The 19,751-nt window shown below is 51.8% G+C and overlaps 1 protein-coding gene across 1 annotated transcript in view; it reads right to left on the bottom strand.

Moving 5' to 3' along the window:
• The window catches only part of Mkp3 (Mitogen-activated protein kinase phosphatase 3), an 82,430-nt gene extending 62,985 nt beyond the window's left edge, over positions 1-19,445 (bottom strand). The window contains exon 1 of the mRNA XM_065449598.2: positions 18,787-19,445. Coding sequence (XP_065305670.1) covers positions 18,787-19,186 — 400 coding nt within the window. The 5' untranslated portion in view covers positions 19,187-19,445. The remainder of the gene's footprint in view (positions 1-18,786) is intronic.
• Between the last annotated feature and the right edge of the window lie 306 nt (positions 19,446-19,751).

The raw sequence follows: 19,751 nt of genomic DNA on the forward strand, positions 1-19,751 counted from the left end.
AATGCGATTCGCAGGAGCGCGCTCACGCACGGCTTGTCGACATAGCGCAGCGGTGCGTCACAGCCACTACTCGCAAGAGGGAGCGGGGGCGTTTAAATTTAGCGAGAAAGGACCCGAAAAAGAAGAGAGAAAGAGGCCCGAATGGCGCCACCGCGGTCGCATGGGACAGGTGCCAGCTGCCGCGGACGAGTGAATCGCGCCACGGAGGCCCGCGTAGCGTAAACAAGGAAGTCGGCCGGAGAACGCCAGATTCTGCTCCGCTCCGACGCTACCGCCCTCCCTCCTCCTCCTCCGGCCGCACTCGCTCCGTTGTCGCTCTTGCGAAATCGACGACTTTCGCAGCCTTGCGACGCGAGGCCGCCAGCACCGTGAAATTGCACCCTCCCTCTCCGTGTATAGTGCCTCGTAGTGTACGTCTGTCAATTGCTCGCCCGTTTACCCCGACCGTGTCCGAGTTCGCTTCGACCTCCACGACCTCCTGCCGCAGGGGTCGACGCTAAAGCCTCTCGTAATCGCACGCATTACGAGAGCGTCTGCGCAACAGCCGTTGAGCAGCACGCGCCCTCTGACGTTTCTCGTTAAAAGGTTTTCAGGGTCCCCTTACAGCATTTCGCGACGTCGAGAGGACAACGGTGCTCTTTCTGCTAGTAAATGACGACAGAAATAATCTCGACTTCCGCTCGAGGGGGCTCTGCTTGGCAGCTGCCCGTCGAAACTTACTCTGCCACTGCCATTCTTCCGTTACCATGGGAATTATGCGCTAGATGCGCGAACTTGTTTTAATGTCTGCGCTTGTATGGCTTCATTATTTCTTGTTGCGTTAGTTATTACGCTTCATCCTCCCAAACTTCGAAGCAATAATAATTTTCCAAAAGAACGGCAAGGCAATAAGTTTCTGCGCACCTGCGCAATCACTGCGAATTGGTGCAATTATAACGCAATATCTTGTTAAAACAGTGATCAATCGAAAAGGTCGCAAAGCGGTTCGAAGCCAGACGGACGACGTTTATGCAAATCCACGTACATATACTGCACGTACACCCTCAATCTCCGTGCTGTGCTTGAATTGCCACTACTGAGATTCCCGTATGCAGACAGCAGCGCTAGACATCCGTATACCGTGTAATTTTTGCAGGGAAATGCTGGATGGTGTTCGCGAAACAGCTGAGTATCGCTGCCTAACACTCCCAGGGTAACGTCACAGATATACGTGTTAAATGCCTCCTACAGTGTAAACCCTTTTAAACGCTCGGGGATTCTTGATAGGGTGCAAGTCGGTCAATATCTCACACACTTACAACCTTACCGTTGTAAGAAGGCTACTTAATTATGGCGTGAATCACTTTACGGCGTGGAAAGGCAGACGGGGGGACAGCGGCATCGCACGAAGCTTAATTTCCACAGAACGTCACTTGCGTCACGTGGAGTTGTTGGCCTCCCACCTGCTAGAAAAGTTGTGCTTTCTTTCATTTGCTAGTTCACTTTACATTAATTGATACATATGATCCTCGTGGTAAGACAAATGTTTCGATTTAAATTGGTTATCAGGCTACATTCCCTTTCGCTTTCGTTGTCTTCATTGTCTCGGGTGGCGTTCACGGCTGCAACGCAGCAAAAGAACGATTCGTTCAACAACGAACCACGACTTTAAACGGCCCTTTAATGAACGCAGTTCCGCAACACACCCTCACCCCCCGCCTTGACCTCTTTCCTCCTCCGCAAGCTGCTTACGTAAGGCCACTCTGGCGACAGGAAGAATTTACGGACGCCCTTAGTGTCGCGCGGAGTGGTTAAGCTAGCGTGATGCGGCGGTAACAGCGAGAATAATTAGAATAATTACGGCTCGAATAAGCGAGAGAACGCGTGCGTACAGAAAAATGAATGCGCCGACTCCGCGGATAGAACGATGAAGCGTCCCATCGCTCACAGAGTTTCCCACTAAAATCACACGAGGGACCACTGGCGCTGCGATCGCTGGGCTACCCTGGTGGATACGATGGGCTGCAAACGCGGATTCGTTTTAACCGTCGCGATTATGGCTTCAGGCGTTCTACTGGCGATGTTTGCGGATGCTACGTGTCTGCGTCTGCCGGGAGTAATTGCGGAGCCGGAAACGCGCCATGACCGCCATGTTTTATATATACACACACACACACACACACACACACACACATGGCGCGTTTCCGGCTCCGCAATTACTCCCGGCAGACGCTGTTTGCGAAAGCCTTCGAGATGTGTTTCTGCTACGGAGAGCAGAACTATATATATATATATATATATATATATATATATATATCCACCACACACACAAACAGAGAGGAAGGGGGCGGTGTGGATCAGAGAGCAAACGGGGATAGCCAATATTCAAGAGAACACAATGGAGCTGGGTGGACATGTCATGCAATGCGCAAGGAAGATAACGGGTGCACCGTTAGAGTAACAGAATGGGCGCCAAGGGCAGCGAAGCGCAGTAGAGGATGGTAGAAAATTACGTGGGATGATGAAATTAGGAAATTTGCAGATGCAAGATGCAATGAGCTATCGTAAGATAGCGGTAACTGGCGAACGTGAGGGGAGGCCTTCGTCCTGCGGTGGGCATAAAAACAGGCTGATGATAATCATGATATATACTGTTGTTTTCAGAATTACGAGAAATCGTAGTTTCGTCAGCACGGCAACGCAGCAATTTTCATGCGCACACGTGTAATCGTGGAGAATTGTGGCACCTGTCCTCACGGAAGATGATCGATTTGCAAAGTCGCTCGAATGAGTGGATCGAGCAGGAAGTTTGGTCGAATCTGCGTAGTGCACGTCATTTACATGCTGTCTAAACCACATATCATGTGTGCCGAGAGCTCACGCAGGCCACAGATTCGTCTATTGGTTCCTTGTTCGTGTAACGTTCGATTATTGCTCTATAGGGAGCTATTAGTTACCTGCAGTTCCCCAACGAATGCAACACCAAACACTCGCATTCGCTTTGGATCATTCTCGATTCAATTTGCTGCCTCTCAAAACTGCAGTTACCATTCGGAGACAGCTTACATCGTATAGAAAGGCAGCAGTGAAGTCAAAATTACTCTCATCTTCGGACAAGTTGGACCCGAAAGTGAAATGAAGGCATCTGGCAGTGTTTCTTTGTCGCTGCTAGTTTTCCGCTTTATTATCACTCCTTCTTTTAGTGAGGTTCTGTGACACCCCCTTCTCTCTCTCTCTCCAGCACTTGCGTACGCGAACAGTCCTTCGCCGGCAGACCTCGCGGCTTTCAAATAGGGAACTCTCCGTCTCCCTCACTCTCTGTGCTCGGCTTAACGACGTTGCGATTGCCCTGTCCACGCGTGCCAAGAGGCGTAAAACAAGAGAGAGAGAGAGAGAGAGAGAGAGAGAGAGAGGGGTACAAGGCACGGCTTCGTCAACAAGCCCCCGCGCCGTAACCACGGCCCCGCGCACGCCGAACGTTTGACGAGCGCGGCGCGTGGAGCGACAGAAGGTGCCGGCGCCGAGAAGGAAACAAAAAGCGAAGCCCCCTCCCCGACCACCTCGAGAGAAAGTTCGCACCTCGACCGCCCCGACCCGTACACGCACACTGTGGCCCCTCGCACGACTCCGGCGAGACGCCGGCGCTCGGTTATCGCGGCGAAACGGCGCGCATACGGTTGCGACGGCATACGAAACGGCCGCACTTGTCGCTGCGACGGCGTGCTTACCGATAGGGCACAGTCGGATACCGACTGCGCTTTATTCATACCCGCTGTCACTAACATTGCATAAGCACGTGTAGATGGCATATTATATTTTTCTTTTTTGCGTGCGTGACATAACCACTCCTCTTTGTAACGCCGAAGAGACCCTGCGAGTGCATAATCTTGCTACAAATAAATAAATAAATGAATAAATAAATAAATAAATAACCAAACAAACAAACAGGACTAAGACAGGACACACCGTCCGTGTAGTCCGCTTCTCTCCTATTTTAGCCTCGTTCGGGCGTCGTTTGCTGCATTACATTCAAGACAGCTCTCAGCGTTACGCAAACCCTTTCATCACGGAGCGTTTCCCACTGCGCGGAGCTTCGGCGGTAATGAATCGTCGTACCAATAACCGCGCAACCTGGAGGCACGGAGCGCATGCCACCACCCGTGTGCATTCACCGACCGACACCTGGGCAGTTGACAGCGCCACGATGCGCCCGATCCTTTGGCTGCGTCGCACGGTTCCGTAGAAATCGCGCCGGCGTGTCTCAGAACAGAAGACGATCCGATCCGCCGATTCGGAGGTCGTCTCTCGTACGCGGCCGATCGACGCGCAATTCGAGACCCGTCACGTAACAGCGCCGCAAACACGACTATAGCCGCTGGCTACACCTATAATCCAAAACCATCGCGGCGGCGTTATCTACTCGACGAATAGTGAATTGACCACAACCTCCTCGAAACAAGGGTTCCCTCCCCAATCTATACCCTACACATTTCGAAAGGGCCCTCTCTTCGACTAGCGCCCCTCGTTAAAAAAGAGGGGAAAAAAAAAGAACGCGCAAAATGCGACGAAGCTTGGCGACCTGTTTCATGCCACCAACTCCCATTAAGCATTGAAGGAAGAATCTTGGGTCCACCCCACCCGATACGCGGTGCTTCGCAAGTCAACGTACCATGGAAAACAAGCGGCAGCCAATCGAAAAAAGAGAAAGCAAGTACCCTATACGGCTCTGTGCAGAAGGATGACCAGCGAAGTTGTGAATGTGGGCCCCTTTAAAGGCGCACTGCACCTTCGCCGCGAGTCGGCCCGCCACTGCACTATCTCCGGGATCGGCCCACGTACGAAAAATTGTTGGTCTATGTCCACGGAGACTATAGATCCGCAGGAACCTACAGCCATAAACAGCTTCGCTGTAGAAAGAACCCGAACTCTGACCGCTCCGTTACCGGCGTTTCGGTTTACCGCGACGCTTTCTTCAAGGAACGAGACAAGGCGAGTACGTGGCCATAGAAAACACACAAGCGAGCATTTGTGTGCGGCCGCTCGGTAATGTCTCGTGTGAAAAGTTGCGCAGTAAACCAAGCCGGCCGCGTGTACAAGCCCCAGCGGAAGCGCCGTCGAAAGGAAGCTCGCTCCGTTGCCACGCCAACACAGGTAGCCGGCAAGGCTTCGGGCCACGCTTTCACGGAGCGCTTCGGCCGCAGAGGAGAGTTGGTGAAGGCGCGGCGACAAAGTCGCCATAGCCAATCCGTCGCGGTGACAGCGAACAGCTGAAAGAGGTCCGCAGACTCTGCCTGTATGCGGACGAGGTAAAGGCGGCCAAACTGGCTTCTCGAAGAGGCCGTCGACTGCTTCACCCAAAGAAATTGGCCCCGTGTATACGGCATATATGAAGCATACTGTAACAACAGGGAGGATTATAAACTGCGTGCCCAGACATATTGGCGTAGCACAGGATTACGCCCTGCCTTTTTCGTGAATCTTCTCGCGTTCTTTGGCAGGCCCCCGCGGTCTGCGCGTGCCGTGGGTATACGAGTGCGCAAAGCTTAACGCTCCCAAGCTTTCGTCTAAGCTTTCTTTTGTGTGGGCCTTCGGGTACACGCAAAGACGCCCGGGCGCGCTACTTCTAAAGCTGCCCTATAACAGTATTGTCGGCAGTAGCAGAAAAGGCACCGCAAGAAGCGCTTCGCGAATTCGGCCGCAATGGACGCCCCGCGTATATACGCGACACGCCGCGACGTGGAGCGAGTCATGCGCGGTGGGCTCGGCGACGCCTTGTAAAGGATACACAGGCTCTAGATAGACCGCACGTTCGAAAATACCCAGGCACAAACCGCCAACGCAGGGGGCGGACACTCCGTATACATCCCATTGGCCGTTTTTGAGCAGACGCTCTTTCGACGCTAGCGCCAAGGTCCCCTTCAGTTACGGCCCTAATCAAGGGGCGACGCATTAGGCAAAATGGCGGCGCACATGATTGTTTACGTTGCCATGGCAACAGCAACAGCAGCCGCGCGGCGCCTCCTCTCCCAAACGTTTTTCTTTCCTTTTTGTTTTTATTATGCCGACCCGCTCCACTCTCTTTCTCTCTTTCCCCCATGTCGCGCGCGCCGCTCACTTTTTTTTGTTTTTACCCGTAAGCGGCGCGTTTTTTCTTTTTTATAGCGCGCTTGTTACCGCGCGCCACGCGCCAGCTCGCAAGCAATGCGCGCGCTACGCGGCGCATTGGCATTGCTTGCGAGCTGGCGCGTGGTGCGCCGTGGGCTATGCATTGGCACGCACGCAGTCTTGCCCATACTTATATTATACCAGCATGTGGCGGGACATAAAAAAAATTCTACTTCCAACACAACAGATGTTTAGCCTCGCTTTATTGACTTCGTTTCCGAAAAGAGATTTTTCTTACAACGTGGTGTGATACACGCTCCAAAAATGAGCAAAAGTGAGAGGTGCATGACATATACAAGAGTACTAAAGACAAAAGTTCACAGATGGTGAAATAACAAAAGAAAGCGTGCAGTGAAAGCGCTAGAAAACGCGAAGGCCATTCCATGTATACACATATAAAAACAACATTTTTATATAACGTCCTCAAGACCTAAATGTAGACGAGCTCCTGATATGTGCACTAAGATATTGCACAAAATTGGACGACGTGTATGACGTAGTCATGACAACTATAAAAAGGGAAAACTCACTAGTAATGGCAAAAACAAGGACACGCAAAACACCTGAAAGATAGAATAAAATGCTAACATTGTTTGATTGAGAGCCATACCAAAAGAAAGCTCACTTATAGATCTGCACGAAAATATATGAAATGCTTGACATGTTCATTACTACTGAACAAATTGAAAAAAAACATGGCAGAAAAAAATAACATCGTACTAAAAACTGAAACAAACATTATCACATTATTTCGCACTTGGTCACAACTTGAGTAAAGGTGGCAAGGGAACAGGAGATAGTCGGCTTTTGCAGCAGCACATAGAAAACATTCGCAGAAAGGCGTATTCCTCAATCAAAGACCAGGTAAAACAAGCCAACACGACCCTTCTTTCTACCCGAATGCAATGCTTAGCAGTAAAATTACGTCACTTAAGGCACTAAGTCGTACCTCCTGGGCTGTCCCTTGTATAATAAACATGAACTGCAAAAATCTGCATGTAGGACACTTGCAATGCTCATGCTTTCCAGAGGAAAAAAAAGCGTATCATGCCTACACATGAAGGTTGTTCGCGCGGTTTTCCCATCGGGGGTTACTGAGATAGTACACAAACACTAACAGTAATTTTTCAGCTGTTAGTTGGTTTGTAGAACGTGATACACAGAAAAAGCACTGAGGGCGGTATGGAAAGCTGGGCAAGTTACTGAAGTTGCAGAATGAGACTTGGCACAGAAAAACACAAGTCACAGACCAGGTGACAATGAGGAGGAACATCTATTTGTCAGCTTTCTCTACCGGGAAGAGGCAAGTGTAGCACAATCAAGGCGCAACGACGTCCGGAGCCTCATGGAGTACACAAATGGACAGGGCTGTGTTCGTGTACATGCGCCTTCTGATGTCCTTGGGTCTGAGCGCTCACCTGTTGTCTTTGGGCACCCGGAACAACCTTGCAGGGCTTGTTTTTGAGGTATTTGTGCACCACTGCACGATGCACGAGCGGTACGAGTCGTGAAACGGGTGAAACATCGCGGAGCACAAGCACACAGCTACCGAGGAACACAGAACTGACTAAACTAGCCACGTCGGTAAACGCACAGCAGCGCACGTATCTCGATGACAGCAGATAACAAAAATAAAGCGTTACGTAGCGGACTAAGCAGCAGCCGGGCCGGCGGGGATGGCACGGCGGCGCGGCGCGTAGACAGTCGAAGGTGAGGGAGTTGAGAGTGTATTACGAGAGAGGGCGTAGGGAGAGGAGCCTAGCGGGGGGAAGGGCTTGGCCACCTGGATCGGCGCGCGTGCGCGCGATGATCTACGAGGCCATGCAAGGGAAACGGATTTTTGCGTCGCCCTGTACACAGATGGCGCCAATTTCCTGCGCCACCGGAACCGAGGAGTGTCCCCCCCCCCTGGCCAACGCGCGACGATGCGTACCTCATAAATACGCGGCGTGGAACGCAACAGGTGCGCTCCCTAACGAGAGGTCGCGCATCTCGCCGCCCCCTCCGAGCTCCCGAGTTCGCACCGATCGATGTGGGACGACGCGGCGAAAAGCTATGTGTGTGTATATATATATACACAACGCATATACGCGGCATGCATGGCTTGCGCGCGCTGACGTCATCGTGCACACGCGGGCCGCGTCGGTTGTTCGCGGCGAGGGGAGGAGGGGCCGTGCGCAGCTTGCGCGAGCAAGGGCCCGCGAAAGATGGAACGATTTATGTTAGCGAGGTTTAGTTTAGGGCACGCACGCGGCTTGCGTACGCAAGAACTAGGGGGCGACGGTACTGCGCATGCGCAAACCCCTAGTTCTTGCGTACGCAAGCCGCTTGCGTGCCCTAAACTAAAACACTCTAATAAGGGTTAGCACTAACCACGAGGGCCGACGTTAGTTCACGGAGACGGCCGTAACGTTACCGTTACCTTAAAGGTGACACGGCTGAAAGGCGGGGCACCGGACAAGACCAGCGAGGACAAGCGCTTCCCCGTGTAGCGCTGTAACTCGTGCAATATTGTCGACGAGCTCGACCCATCGCGCTTCCAGGCTAGATGGAACGCATATTGTCGTTGATTTGAGCGGAAAAACATAATCATCGTTCCGAAACATTTCTCGTCCCTTACTTTCGCGCACAAACACCGACACCGCCACGTGGGTGGACGGCAAGGTGTCAAAATATTCTTTCTGACATTCGTGCCCGTTCTAAGGTACGACGAGTTTGACAAACTTTCTAGTTAGAGCACTTGGTTGCTGTGGAGTTTATTCTTGAGCTCGTGTGCTCGCGAACAATTACCTAGACCCGATAAACACCGCTGAAATCTATGACGTCACGCTGAGCCGCTGCGGCAACGTCGGGACGGCGTCGACATCGGCTTCATTTTTTTTTTCGTTTTCTCTCTCGCTTTCTTTATTTTTTTTAAATCTTTCTTTCTTACTATTTTCTTTTTTTGCGTCGTTCCAGGTTTACCAAGTCTTCCATTGTTTAGGAGCCCCCGTATTGCTTTTGACAAATCGCAATTTCCTAACAGAGCCTAACTAATCGCAGGTGCCCTTGTAAAAGGAACATATATTTAATAAATCAGGTTAAGTTAACTAGACCAGTCCTATGGAAACTTTGGTGGCAAAAAGAAATATTGATTATATCCGCGGCAAAAATGGCAGCGACACTACTTTTGTTCAACTTGGCGCTCAAACCACGAATCCCATTGACGTCAGCGCGACGTCACGCGTCTCACGGCATTTGGGACCGCCTTCACGAAGGAGAAGACCCTAGAGCTGCGAAAGGTTGGCGTTATTCACCTTAGCGCGCAGTGTAATCCTGGTATACTGATAGAGAAACAACTAGGCTGGCAGCCAGCCGGCGTCAAAAGTTATGACGTCAAGGGCAGCGAGCTAGTGGCCGTCGTCTGGGATACTGCACCGGTGGCTAGAGCGTGGGCTGCGAAAACGTCGGCAATTTTCGGAACGCCCAGTAACGCCGTGATGTTTTCGAGGCTGAGAGGTGCCGGCGGAAGCGAATTCCTGGGCACCGAGGGAGGCAGCAACAAGGAAACAAGAAAAGAAAGAAACAAAAAACAATAACAAATTAGGTGAGAGAGAAAAAAAGAAACGATGCTCCTAACAGACTTGCCCGATACAGTTACGATAGACTACGTGAACTGGCTTCAATACGTCAGATTTCTGTACTCGCGAAATTTTCAAATACGTGTGTGTGTTTCCATTAGCAGGCGCACGTACACTGGCTATATTAAAGGGACACTAAATACAGAAATAGCTTGCGCTATATTAGTAAATAATTAGATTACTAGAATTCCAAAAAGTATGTCGTTACCTATAGAAGAGGCTTGAAAAGGAAGGAAAGACCCTAATGACGCTGGGCTTTATTCGCGAAATTCAGATATGGAATTTACGCCTTCACTTTCTCATCTAGTAATCAACGCACCACCCGCGAAGTTAACGGAAATAAGAATTTCGAGAGAACACTAAGGTGGCTAAGGGTTTGTCTGTGTTTGGCCTATAGAAGCTTCTCTCACTACAGAAAAAAAAAAAGGAGTGCCAAGTTTTGTTTCTCTCTCCCGTGGCACACGTGCTGCGAGCGTCATCCACAGCACGGTCGCTGTTTACAACCCGCACTAAGCTCCAATCTGCACCCCGCCCCCCTCCCTCCGTACAGCAACCACACGCAAAACAGCTACCAACAAACACGAACGGGTGGCGACTAAATGAGCGAAGGCCAGTGCGTACGCGCTAGTGCAGCACCCGCGTCACGGGACTCGCAGTTCAACTTGCCGAGAGCGCGTCACCTACGGACATGCCTACGGAGCTACGGAAGGAGAGAGAGGGCGGGGGGAGGTGAAAGGCCGGAAGGGAACAGGGGGAGAGGCGTACAAATGAAGTGGTACCAGTGCGTAATAATGCGAGAGCGGGGGAGAAGGGCCAGGGGGCGGCCGGCTGAGAAAGGAGGTCATTGACACCGCGGCGCCAGAGCGCCACCAGCTCAACAGATCGAAAAGAAGGAAGAGGGAGAAGGGAACGAACGCGGGGCCCTTCCACTCTCCTCCTCCTCCTTCCGGTGGTAAAAGGCACGACCACGAACGGCCTCCCCGAGTGGATACACAACGCACGCGACTCGCTCGCCTTACCTGGAATCACGCGCGCCGAAAGCACAACGAAACCAAAACGCCACAACAATGACAGAGTATATATATATATATATATATATATATATATATGAGTGCGAGGAGTACCCATCCCCGCTGCAGCCCGGGGGGTCAGCTAGAGTGCGTAAACAGCGGGCTCCGCCACGCTCTCGCTTCGAACCGTGGACGCGACGAAGTCGAAGAAAAAAAAAAAAGAAAACTAAACCGGCAAACGAAGAAGCCAGTTCCGCGGGCCAAGTGCGTCGCGGTGTACAGACGAGGGAATCCCTGCGGACAGCCGCCGAACGCAGGCTTCGAGCGAGAGGCAAGTGGATCGGCCCGCGGTGGACAATGTGCGACGATAAAGCGGCCGGGCCTGCGTGCGGATGAATACACGTACACATCCGGACCAGGCGCTCCCTGCCATATCGGAGAACGTATAGCGCATAGACCCGCGTACGTGCAGGATGTCGTAGGACGGGCTCCACAAAGGGGGCCGGCACGAGGTTCGCCTAGAGTCCCCTCCCTCCCCATGTAAAAGGTAACCGCGTCCTTCCTTCCAAAGACTGGAGCAGCCTTCCTGTTGACATTGTTGCCATTACCTGCCCGTCCCCTTTCCGACAGAGCGTGACTGATCACTTCATACCTATTGACGTGCAAATGATGTGCACTGTATTTAAAACTCACCCAATATGTAATAAAATATCTCCTCCGGGGGTCTTTATGGACAATGGACTGAACAAGACTACCTACGAGAAGACTCTCTTCGATAATGTGAACATTTCTGTTCACTTTATAGTGAACCAATTGTTCAATTTGTTCTCGCACACAAATCGCGGCTTCTTGTTCATATTTTTTTCTTTTGTCCCTCTCTCTGCCGTTTTAACCTTTTTCCCAGCAGCCCCTCGGCGCTCGGATCATTGACCTCACTTCGGCTGCATCCTGTCCTGGAATCAGACTGCGGCTCTTATCCGTCACGTCCGACGCACCCATGCCGATCGGAATAGGAAACGAGTCACGAATTCAGGGCGTGCAGGGAGCCAGTCGCATACGTCATCCATTCAAAGCGTTGCCAGTGAGTCATTACAGCAGTGTACAGTCAGCTATATACGGGCTCGATGATGACGTCATAGACCGAAGCGAACGTCACAAGAACAGGTGCACTTCGCGCTCTCATCTACCAATCCATAATGCAGCGGCTCTGCAGAGCCGTTGAATTATGACGAATGAAAATAACGCAGCGTGTGTTGTGGCGAAAAACAGAACGACCAGCTCCGGAATAGTTCTTAATAATAGTTATTGTTGCGCCCTGTGGCAGTGTGTCTGTGTTTCTCGGGTTATGGCCACCATTTTCTTTTTCACTGCTTCGCTAAAGCAACATTTAGAATCGACTACAAATGGTACGTTATGGTTTTGGTTAAACGTACCGTTATAATTAGTACTAATGAGGAAGTATACGCAAGTATCTTGAGGGTGTACAAGCGTCAGTTAAGTCCCAGTTTCCCGCGATCGCCAAGTTGACGGTAGTGACACACGACAAGTAACAACGGGGCTGGCGCCGCTATTCACGTTGAGGCCCAATTGCCGAGCTTAGTACGATTGGCAAAATGCGCAGTGATCGCACATCTGGAAAGTGGCGTCATTTCGCAATTGCATTATTTGTCCGAAAGTCGGAGTAATTAAAAGAACAATTATGCACGCTTATACAAATCTCCCAATTATTTATGGAAAATGTATTGTTTTTAATATCCGCCTAGCCCCGATACCTCTCAACAAAAACGACACGGGCCCAAACACGAATTTCTTCCGAGTGTCCTGCTCAGCACGAAAAATGCAGGCAGAAATGATCTATACGGTGACCATCCCAGTATGCGAATCCAAGTATGCAGCCTGGCTCCTGTGTCGCGCTTATCTCTGGACACGCTGCGCCTTCTGGTGGCGCCGTCGAGAAGTCTGCGCGCACCCAGCGGCAGATACACGGTGACCCAAGATGGCGGCAAAGACGTCCAGTGAGGAGCGCAACACAACCAGTGGTATACATGCCCTCGCGAACTGCCAACATTTTTTTTTTTAGGCTGCGCTACCTTCGGTCGCGGCCCGCATTTTTGGTGGGACAACTAGAGGGCTAGATAGCCGGAAAGAAAACTGGTCTGACAATGCGAAGAATGTTGTTCGTATTAAAAAAAAGAAGCTCCCGGTACTTCTCCAGGCAGCGTGACGCAGACGACAGCGCACTGGAAGTGAATTCAGAGAATTTGTGCTATCGACGCATCTGTCCGTGAATGCAGGAGGATTCTTATAGTCACGCGCGACCATCGCGTATACAAACGGGGACGCGAGCCGCGACATCTTCAGATATACATGCGTGGACACAATTCTCGAGCTGGGGTGCTGAATGTTTCATCCGCTGGACGACAGTCGCGCTGAAGTCGTACGATATAAATGAAATAAATGTTCTCCTGCTACCCCCCCCCCCCACACTCCCCCTCCCCACGTCTGCTGCTTTCTTCGCACCGCAATAAAGTGTCGTCACTGGTTTCTTTTGGACCAGCAGTGACAGCTGAATACGAGAGGGAACGACCCGTGTCGGCTGGCCAGTATAGCTATCGAGTGAGCAGCACCGTGAGTTCCATAGATCTCAGTAATCGATCACCTTTTTCTAATAAAACGAATTCATGATGAAAAGAGAAAAGAGGAACTGGGAACGGGGGGCTCCCTCCGGATGAGCACAGATATGATTTATTCAACTTGTCGCTTATTTAGGTCTATCATATGTAAGGTATGAGGCCGGGCTAATCCGGCTATACCTTACGGCTAAGATACCGATGCTGTTAATTGAGGAATGTAGAATGACGTCATCAAACTTTGAGGAAACTAGTACTCGCTGGAGCTGCAATAAGTATGCACTTCATCGTAAAACCAAGTTTGACGTTTTTCCTTTTTTTCAGTGGTTCTGTTAAGTAAGTTTTTGCAAGATTTCGGCAATTAAAATGTGTTTCTGCTTGTTACAAGATATACCCGTAACTGTAGGGTGTCTCATATATGATACGTATTAACTCTGGCTCATAAAATTGGAATCATGCCTTTGTTTTGAAAAGTGAGATCCGTTTAGCCACCCCTGGCCTCAACAAAAACTTGTCCACTTTTTAACAAGAAGCTCAAAATTCTTCCAATGTGGGGTTACGTAGTCTGCGCTTTAGATCCTCTACACTACACTACAGACGGCCGAAATGACGTCAAATGTTCGCGGAGGCATGGTGGGGGCCTGGCGCCAAGAACGGCGCGTTGAAACGCCTCGCCGAGGAAACGGTTTTCGGCGTACGACACGCCGTTCACTTTGAGCGTAGTAAACATAAGCACAACGAAAACACGGCACGCGTTTTTTAAAATATTTTTTTCCCCCTTCGTTTCTTCGCTTCGTCGTCGCAAATAGCCATGTTTACTTCAGGTGACCACAAAACTGCGCGGCGTATTTATACCTAGGCGCGTTGAACGAAAAATGGGCTAAAAAAAGAATGAAGCGAAGACAAGACGCTGCCGTCTGCTACAGACGACACCTGCGCTGCCGCTCGCAGACGACAAAGAAAAACAAACGGTCAGGCACAGTAGACAATGTACACAGCCGGAGAGGCAATAAAGTACAGCATCCATTCTCGCGTTGAATTTTGTTTGAAAGAGAAATGATAACGCCGTTGCTATTTGGCCACAATTTACTGCGCGATTCGCTTCGTAACGGCCTGACAAAAAAGAAAAGAAGAGACATAAGAGGGGGAGGGGACCTGCGGGTACAAGACCTTTACGCTGAGGGGTACATATGCGCCGCCATGACGCAAAGGACAGTTATTCATTGGCAACCGAGCGACCTGCGAACAACACGGCAAATATATAAAAAAGAAAGACACAGCCGAGTCCCAAAATGACTCCCGCGCCGTCTAAATAAAAACACGACCCGTAGCCCGGACTCCGGGGGTCGCTAGCCGTGGGAAAAAGAAACTCGCGCAGCAGAACGGTGCGTCCCCGGAGTCTACAGTACGTGTCAGAAAGACAGAAAGAAATGAAGAAAGAAGAAAGACCGGGCGTTGTGAGAGGAAAGAACAGGGACGTGACAGGCATAAGAAAAGAAGAGATGGGGTTGAAAGCGGCTCGTTTCGACGAGCCAGCGAACCGTTTCAAGCCCTGCGCTCAATAAGTTCTCTCTCTCTCTCTCACTCCAAGTTTCACATGTGTAGTTTGAACATGAATAAATCGTTGCTGCATGGAGGCTGACATGTTATACACCACTTTTCGCATTATTAACATACATTTTTATTTGCGGGTTTTATTCTCTGGTGGTTTCGTTCTAAACTGCCCCGGTCCCTTTTCAATTATTTTTTATAGTATATTTATTACTGCCAATGCCGCTAAGCTAGTAGAGGCGGGCACAGGCAATAAGCCTGGGCAGCAGAACATAGTTCCGTGCGTAACTGTCCGATTAATGGCAGCATTAGAGTCTTGGTTTTTTTCCCTGGTACATGATACGTTACAGCGATACGTGACATGTCCGGAAGTTTGCGCATGCAAGTCGTGTACCGCGAATGCAGCAGACGCTGCGCAGACGACGCGGCGCGGATGAACACATCTCGAGGGGCATGCGGCCTTCCTATTGGGTAAGGAGTCCGGCAGGGATCCACAGTGCTGCAAACGAATTGTGACGTGGAGCATGATGAGCATGAGACGAAGGGGCCGTACAGTTTCCTATTAAAATCACCAGGGGAAACTCTGGCGCTAGTGTCGACGGGAGGTGCTAGCGAGGTGGTTGAGTCGGCGTGGAAATGGATGGTGAGCGCATTGATTTCGCTGAACTTCGTTTTTCTGGCTTCAAACGGCTCTGCGACTTCAAAATTTGAAAACGTTGAATGAAATATTGTGTTACAAATGCGACGACAATTCGCAACGATAAAGCTACGGACAGAGTCTTGTAGCCTTCTGCGTTTAGTAAAATAGGAATGCTTCGAAATGCACGCCAGTAAAGGCATATGAGGCGCAACAAAAACAGCCACAAGAACGTCTGAAGCCACAAGCACGAATACTAGACGAGTCCATGCACTTGTTATTGATCAGTGATTTCTGTAGAAAACTGTAATAGCTCGGCTGAACAGCGCGATGAGACGTAACGCTATGGAAAGGAAACGTACAGACGAAGCAGTACAATACAGGTTTTAAAGGCTGTCTTTCGAAGCGGCGAACAGCGGAGGAGATTAGTGGAACCATGGCCGCGGCTGCTGTTCGTCGTGCCTCGGACGGTCTCGGGGGCCACGTTTATGCCGTAAGTGTTTGTTCAGAAAAGACTTGCGGCTTTCACACTTGTGACGAAATCAAGCAGACAAAAGTGTTCGTTTTCTACCAACGGACCTCGGTTGTGAGTGTCGCTCCGTCTTACCTCAATTATGCTGCAGTGCACTACAGTTTGCATACGAGTACGTTCATGTACGCGAATAAACGGCCTCATATTATCATTATCTGCATCGTCGTGCTCCGAAAATGTGCGAGTGAAAGGAGCTTCGAATAAGCCGAGCCTCCCCGCGTACCCGGTCGAAGCGAACGCGGAGGGAGGGAGGCCCTCGCGTCGGGGCAGCTAAAAAAACCGGCGCCACCAGCAACACACACGCTCACTAACACAGCGGGGGCAGCGAGAAGCGAAAGAACGTTCACCCCGAAAGCAGCGGGAGGGGAAAGGAAACTGGCTTGAATGAGCAGCACTGCTCCTCCTCCTCGGAGGTTCAACCGACACTTCTCCGAGCACGGCTCAGAAACAAGGAGAGACAAACACCGCAGAACCACATAACAAGGCTTCGCTTCTCTTCCACGGCTCGCAGGGTTGCGCGAGGTCCAGAGCGAGGCGAGCCGAGGCGCAGAAGTGCATCTGGAAGCAGCAGACGATGCACGTACAGCCCCCGTCACGCTTAACGGGAACGCGCCTTTAAAAGGGGTAGTATACTGATGACACACATTTTGGAAATTGCGTACGCTCTACCTGGCGCATTTAGCACGCGAAATTGATGATGCTTGGCAAGCGCACGACCGTTTGGAAAGGCATATAAGCTATTTCAATGCTAGACTTGACGCCATCGTGATTATCGTGACGTCACAACGCGAGAACGGGACCGGCAGGGCAGACAGCGTAAAAAATATAGGCACTTATTTATATATATATATATATATATATATATATATATATATATATATATATATAAATATATAGGGGGGGGGGGGTCGCAGCACGATGGAAGCTCAGTCCTCAAATTTATCTTCAATTATGAAATACTCCACCGTCGCCCAGCGCCTGCTTCTTCAGCTCTATCCTTTGTGCCACACCGCAATGCGTGTTACGGAACATAAACAGCTGAGGATCCAGGGGTGCTCAACTTGCTTTTAACTACGCCGAGTGTTCTTCGTTAGGGGTATGTTCTTATGGTTATCAGCAAAATCCCCGAGGGTGTTATGACACCTAAATGTAGACACCCCCCCCGGTGCCTCGGCCTGCTAAATAAACTGAACGCCGCAATTTGGAAGCATGTCAGAGCGAGGCTGCGCCAATGAAACAGAAGAGAGAGAGAGAGAGGTCAGAACGGGTTGCCACCTTACGCAGGGGAAAGGGTAAACGATAGCTGTGCGCGGGAGGGGACAGCACGTTTGCAAACAAACGGCGACTTTAAATATGGCAGCCCAGCCCGCTATGCTGGTTTCTGGGCCTGCAACTCTCGTCGGGACACAGTCAACGGATCTAGTGAAGGACGCGAGCCAAGGCTCTAGATTTGTCTCTAAAAATTGCCTAGGTTGCACTTGGTTAGGTCGCACAGGTGGAAATAAAACAGCGGGTGCTCCCACTGCCTCCTCATACTTGCACTCGCACAAGCTATACAAACGGTAGGCGTTACACCTGTTGCAACGAGGGTGACGTTTAGTCTAAAAAAAATCACCTTACGTTATTATTGGCAAAGTAACTTTCCATCGAAGTGTTGAAAAGTTGTTCGACATGCACGCTTGTCTGTAATGAGTGTAGACAAGCGGGCAGGTGGGCAACATTAAGAACCGGCTACCCCAAGACACAGTAAAAAGTCCGAGTCTGCCACGAACTGTCTGAGTATGCCTGTCTGTTTGCGAACTATCGCAAACAGACAGGCATACTAAATGATTGCAGGATAATTTCGTGAGATCAAAGGAATAAGGTCGATCCAAGCTATCGAATGAAACGCGAACACGTTCGACAACCGCTTGAGCGAAGTCCCGCTTGCTTCGGGGTATGTTTTAGTGAGAGAGGGTGGGTGAACGAAACCCCACGGGCGGCTGCTGGCGAACGGAAGCTGGCTCGCGCCCGCTACGGGCAGCGCGTGCTGTTTACGGGCCACAGCAGCGGGGGAGCTCGATTCCGCGGGACAAGGACGCAGAGTCTCGTCCAAGGCCGACCGGCCCCAGCGATTTCATTAATGGAGGCAAAAGAGCGCTTTGACGCCGCGTGGGCGAGCGTAGCGCGTACCTGCTCGATTCAAGCGCTGGCACGCAGGCGAGAGAGGTCGACGGGCGGCCGCTTGCGAAAAGATCGGCGCTGGCTCGGGCGTCGCCGCACAAGCGAACACTGCAGACGACGCCGTCTCCCGAAAGTACACTCGACGGAGCCACCGCGTGCGAATCGGAAACCGTATCGAACAGTATGTGGCGAGAGAAACCAACCACTCGACACGACGACAACATAATTGGCATATCCTCCGAGGTCTGTTTCATTATTTCTCGTTTTTACTTTTCTACGTTCTTCCTATGAAGGCTGTGCTTATTGGTGTAGCAGGACCCGAGGGAGAATCAATGAAATCGTTCCAGTGAAACGCGACAATCGAAAAGCGTGGATAGCGGGACACACTAGAACGGTGCGTGCGCCACGCTGGAGACGGCAGCGATAACAATGGGCTCACTCCCGCATACACACACCTGCGAGACGGCAGGGGTATTAGGTTCGGGAAGAGCGCTCTCACCTTGCAGGCAAGACACCTGACAGCCATCTTGGCGGAGCCGCTGAACGAGCACTCCGGTGACCTGAACGTCGGCGTAGCTGCCGTCGGCGTCGTAGAGCACGATGGGCAGTTGGCGGTAACACGCCTCGAAAGCGTCTCGCTGCCGAGCGTCCCTGAGGACGCTGGACACGCACAGCTTGCCGTTGGACAGTCGCCTCAGCACGAGCAGCGACGCCGGAAGGCTGACGCCCAGCGCGCCGCGCAACCGGCACCGCGCGAACTGGTCGGGCGGCCGGCAGTCGAGCAGGAGCAGCGCCGACTCCGGCGCCGCTGGCTCGCGAACCCTCGCCGCGACCCAGTCGGGCCCCACGGTCGGGCACGAGCCGCTCATCACGCTCGTCGACAGCTCGCGGGAAGGCATGATGCTACCGCCGGCCGAGGACGCATGGGCCGGCACTTATTCGCGGAGTACGACACACCACCGACGAGCGATGAACCAGGCTTCCCGCACGCTCCGTCGGCGCGCGCGCGCACACACACACGCACACACACGGACGCACGGCTCGGCAGCAGACGAACACGGTCTCAGCGCGGCTCCACCGCCATTGCTGCGGGCACTGGCGCTTCTACCGGTCGCTTCGGCGGCGCGCCGGACGCGAGCGGCCGAACAGGGTACGCGCCGCTTCTGGTGACGACACGGGATTGCCGACCAATGGGCGCCAAACGCGCGCACGGCGGGCCGCTCGCGTTCAGCCAGAGTGAGCTACGTCACGACTGCGGAAGCAGACGAAAAAAAGAAACGCGCTCTATAGCGCTGGTGCAGGCTCCGCCCACTTCCCCCGCACAGAAATTCAAGATGGCGCGCGCGCCGCGCGCGTAGGTGGTGCGCGGGCGCTGGAGGAGGGCGCGGCTGCACGGTTTCGGCAGGCTCTGCCCACGCGTTTTCTTTTCCACCACGCGAATGCAGCGGGGCACGGCACTATTGC

Source organism: Dermacentor albipictus, chromosome 6, assembly GCF_038994185.2.
Source record: "Dermacentor albipictus isolate Rhodes 1998 colony chromosome 6, USDA_Dalb.pri_finalv2, whole genome shotgun sequence".
NCBI classification, from domain to species: Eukaryota; Metazoa; Arthropoda; class Arachnida; order Ixodida; family Ixodidae; genus Dermacentor; species Dermacentor albipictus.